Source organism: Borostomias antarcticus (genome assembly GCF_949987555.1).
Source record: "Borostomias antarcticus genome assembly, contig: scaffold_183, whole genome shotgun sequence".
NCBI lineage: Eukaryota > Metazoa > Chordata > Actinopteri > Stomiiformes > Stomiidae > Borostomias > Borostomias antarcticus.
The window spans coordinates 138678-143677 of record NW_028176626.1 but is presented as its reverse complement, the minus strand read 5'-3'; the positions used below and the strand labels follow the sequence as shown (position 1 = coordinate 143677).

Genomic DNA, 5000 nt, shown 5'->3' with positions numbered 1-5000 from the left:
GTCAGTCACCAACCAGTCAGTCAACCAGCCAACCGGTCAGTCAGTCACCAACCAGTCAACCAGCCAGCCAACCGGTCAGTCACCAACCAGTCAACCAGCCAACCGGTCAGTCAGTCACCAACCAGTCAACCAGCCAGCCAGCCAACCAACCGGTCAGTCAGTCACCAACCAGTCAGTCAACCAGCCAACCGGTCAGTCATCAACCAGTCAACCAGCCAACCAACCGGTCAACCAGCCAGCCAACCAACCGGTCAGTCAGTCAGTTACCAACCAGTCAACCAACCAGTCAACCAACCAGTCAACCAACCAGTCAACCAGCCAACCAACCAGTCAGTCAACCAGCCAGCCAACCAGCCAACCGGTCAGTCGACAACCAGTCAGTCAACCAGCCAACCGGTCAGTCACCAACCAGTCAACCAACCGGTCAGTCAGTCATCAACCAGTCAACCAGCCAGCCAACTGGTCAGTCAGTCAGTCACCAACCAGCCAGCCAACCGGTCAGTCAGTCATCTACCAGTCAACCAGCCAGCCAACCGGTCAGTCAGTCACCAACCAGCCAGCCAACCAGCCAACCGGTCAGTCACCAACCAGTCAGTCAACCAGCCAACCGGTCAGTCACCAACCAGTCAACCAACCGGTCAGTCAGTCATCAACCAGTCAACCAGCCAGCCAACCGGTCAGTCAGTCAGTCACCAACCAGCCAGCCAACCGGTCACTCAGTCATCAACCAGTCAACCAGCCAGCCAACCGGTCAGTCAGTCAGTCATCAACCAGTCAACCAACCGGTCAGTCAGTCAACCAGCCAGCCAACCGGTCAGTCAGTCAGTCACCAACCAGTCAACCAGCCAGCCAACCGGTCAGTCAGTCATCAACCAGTCAGTCATCAACCAGTCAACCAGCCAGCCAACCGGTCAGTCAGTCAGTCATCAACCAGTCAACCAACCGGTCAGTCAGTCATCAACCAGTCAACCAGCCAGCCAACCGGTCAGTCAGTCAGTCATCAACCAGTCAACCAACCGGTCAGTCAGTCATCAACCAGTCAACCAGCCAGCCAACCGGTCAGTCAGTCAGTCAACCAGCCAGCCAACCGGTCAGTCAGTCAGTCAGTCAGTCAGCAAATCAGTCAGACTCTTTCATGTTGGAAGACACACACACACACATGCCTGAGCACAAACACACAGATGCCTGAGCACACACACACACACACACACATGCCTGAGCACACACACACACACCCCACAGCTTGCCCACAGCAGTCTCAGGGCAGAGGAGAGGAGGAGAGGAGGGGAGGGGAGGAGGAGAGGAGGGGGCAGGGGAGGAGGAGAGGAGGAGAGGAGGAGAGGAGGGGAGGAGGGGAGGAGGAGAGGAGGAGAGGAGGGGAGGAGGAGAGGAGGAGAGGAGGGGGCAGGGGAGGAGGAGAAGAGGAGAGGAGGGGAGGAGGAGAGGAGGGGAGGAGGAGAGGAGGAGAGGAGGGGAGGAGGAGAGGAGGGGGCAGGGGAGGAGGAGAGGAGGAGAGGAGGAGAGGAGGGGGCAGGGGAGGGGCAGGTAGTGGAGGAGAGGTGGGGCAGGTAGCGGTCGTTACCCAGGTAACTGTTGGCAGGAACAGGAACCAGATCTGGATCCTGCTGGTTCTCATTGCCCACCTCAAACGGGCCGTCGTCATAGAGACCCAGATCTATCAGAGTGTTGTTCTTGTGTTCAGCACGCACCACACCTGAGAGGAGAGGAGACGAGGAGACGAGGAGACGAGGAGGTGAGGAGGTGAGGAGATGAGGAGATGAGGAGGTGAGGAGGTGAGGAGATGAGGAGGTGAGGAGAGAATAAAATGATCTCTATGAGAGGAGAAGCCAAAGTGACAGACTAATGGTCACAAACGTCATCCCTCATCTGGTTCTACTGCCTCTCTGTCTACCCCTGGTCCACACACACACACACACACACACACACACACACACACACACACACACACACACACACACACACACACACACACACACACACACACTCACACCCCGTGTGTACCTTTCCAGTTATAGGCTCCTGGGGCCCCGAAGATGAAGTAGTGGAAGTCCTTGTCGAAGGTGGCAGAGAGGCCCTGCTGGCAGGACCCAAAGCGCTCGTGTCCGTGGGCGCGCCCGTCGCAGAAGTGCCACTTCCCCCCGTCCTCGTCGGCGCCCGGGTCGATGCTCAGGTCCTGACTCAGGATGTAGCAGCGCCCCGTGATGTCACGCGACTCCTCGGGAAGACCCACGTAACGCCGCGCCTGGTAGCGATGGGCGCACGTCTACACACACACACACACACACACACACACACACACACACACACACAGTATACATGAACACACACATACACACAGTATACATGAACACATACACACACACAATATACATATACACCTACATAGCCACACACACACAGACACACTGTGCGCTCACACACATACATACAGTATGCACACACAAACACACACTGTATATACTGTTGAGACATACGCACACACAGACACACACATACACTCACACACAGACACACGCACACACACACTCACACACACACACACACACACACACACACACACACACTTACCACGATCTTGCCCCCTGGTCCTTGACTGTTCACTGTGACACCCATCCACTGATCCTCCTTACTCTCCTTATGCACGTCCTCTACACACACACACACACACACACACACACACACACACACAAACACACACACACACACATACACACACACACACACACACATACACACGGACACACACACGCACACACACACACGGACGGACACACACACACACACACACACACACACACACACACACACACACACACACACACATACAGTTAAGAAATGTTATAGTGATATTCCAGTTGATGTGATGAAGACCTCCCAGATGAAGGTCATGACCCCCGGGGCGTCTCAGGATCCTCTCACCGCTGTTGTCAAACTCCACCCTCTCACACCCGGAGGAAGAGGAAGTGATGTCACACTTATAGAGCCCCCCGGTCACTTTAGCCTTCTGTCCACGCAAGGACTTGGCCTTCGGAGCACCAACCAGCAGCCTGCAACACACACACACACACACACACACACACACACACACACACACACACACACACACACACACACACACACACACACACGTACAGTGATGGGGTTTAGCATCACACACAGGCTGTGTTCGGAATCGCTCCCTCGTTCCCTCACTCCCTATTCCCTATATAGGGTTCACTATGTAGTGAACTACCTAGGGAATGGTTTAAGGAGTATTCGGACACCGAACGTCACAAAAATGCGTCGGTCATTCGTGTGATGCAGGCGGATGCGCCCTCGTGTAAACAAACAAACAAGTCTAACAGGGAGCATTCACGCTGCAGGTTGAGATGTACTCACTCAGGTAGTAGCGGATTTGCTTTTGTGTGTTCATTTTGAATGTTAAATCCCAAATAAAGTGTTGAAATTTAAATTCTAATCATGTGCATGTGTGGTTTTTCTACTTTGGTCCTGTCTGTTAATTGCAAGATGTAACGTTGGCTATAGCCGCGCTTCCTAGCTAGCTATGAAGCGCACGATCAAGTAACATGTTTACAAACATTACATGTTTACAATTTAGCTCCGCAAGCTAGAGTTCCTTCAGTTTATACACGAAAGTTGCCGCCGCCATCCTCCGTTCACAGCCCTCTTCCGAGACAACTCAACTGCATTGCATTGTGGTATACCGGAGAAAATGTAGGGTACATGCACTGTACCCTGGAAATCAAGGTGACTTGTGGGTAATAAATAGTGGACTATATAGGGAACGAAAATTCCGTGGAGAATTCGGACACTACAAACAAAATGGCTGACGCCCTATATAGTGCACTATATAGTGAATAGGGAGCGATTCTGAACACAGCCACACAGTGAGCCCCAGTGAATTCATGCTCTGTCGGTGATGTCATCTTAATGAGACACCCTGACGCGCCCTGATGCTGTCAGTCAGACTGCAGGTCAATCTTCCAGGTAGACCAGGTGTGTCTGTGATCTGTCTAATCCAGGTAGACCAGGTGTGTCTGTGATCTGTCTAATCCAGGTAGACCAGGTGTGTCTGTGATCTGTCTAATCTGCCCCCCCCTCAGACCCTGCATGGGTTACCCGGCCCCTGGGTGGGGGGGGGGATCTATGCCCCCCCATGGTGCCTCTGTGTATGAAATGTGCTATAAAATAAAAGTTTGATTTTGATTTGATGATTAATGGTCAGCTTTCTCTTTTCATCTGGACGACATCAACAGCCTCCTCCTCTTCCTCCTCCTCCTATGCTAAATATTTAAAAAAGCCTTTCCAGATGAACTAGAATCTTACTTTATGGCGAATTATATGTCAGAACGCCAACTAACACCTCAATCAATCAATCAATCAATCAAAGCTTTATTTGTATAGCTTTATTTGTATAGCTTGTATTGATTGATACCTCAGTGAGTTTCTTGTCTTTGAAATTGAGAGTTTAACATGTTTTTGAATGATTTTTCAAGGTGCCCATCCACATCCATTGTATGACCAAAACGGTGGTAGAGCAATTATCAACTTTCTCGAAAATGCTAGCGTTGTCAACGTTTTGATCTGAATCATTGTATATGATCATAAGTAACCTTAAAACAGGGCTAAACATGCATTTTCCCTTTACTACTCCTTTAATACTCCTTTACTACTCCTTTAAATATAGAATGGAAGCGCTGCATCACCATGTGATCTACATCTACATTCCTATAGGATGTTCTTAGGGTCATGTGATCTACATCTACATTCCTATAGGATGTTCCTAGGTCATGTGATCTACATCTACATTCCTATAGGTTGTTCCCAGGTCTGTTCCCAGCCCAGGTACAGCAGGCAGACTCTCCCAGCAGTCTGAGAGACACAGGGGCCCAAACTCAAACCACCCCCTAAGCCCTCCCCCCTATCCACTCCCCCTCCGTTTGCGCATTCACGCCGAGCTTCGCCATGTTAAGGGGCCG

The 5000-nt window shown here is 51.4% G+C and overlaps 1 protein-coding gene across 1 annotated transcript in view; it reads right to left on the bottom strand.

The window, feature by feature from the left end:
• Nucleotides 1-5000, bottom strand: part of itga6b (integrin, alpha 6b) — a 20886-nt gene that overhangs the window by 13754 nt on the left and 2132 nt on the right. The window contains exons 2-5 of the mRNA XM_084462241.1: nucleotides 2941-3068; nucleotides 2590-2669; nucleotides 2023-2284; nucleotides 1583-1714 (exon numbers count right to left, since the gene is read on the bottom strand). Coding sequence (XP_084318367.1) covers nucleotides 1583-1714; nucleotides 2023-2284; nucleotides 2590-2669; nucleotides 2941-3068 — 602 coding nt within the window. The remainder of the gene's footprint in view (nucleotides 1-1582; nucleotides 1715-2022; nucleotides 2285-2589; nucleotides 2670-2940; nucleotides 3069-5000) is intronic.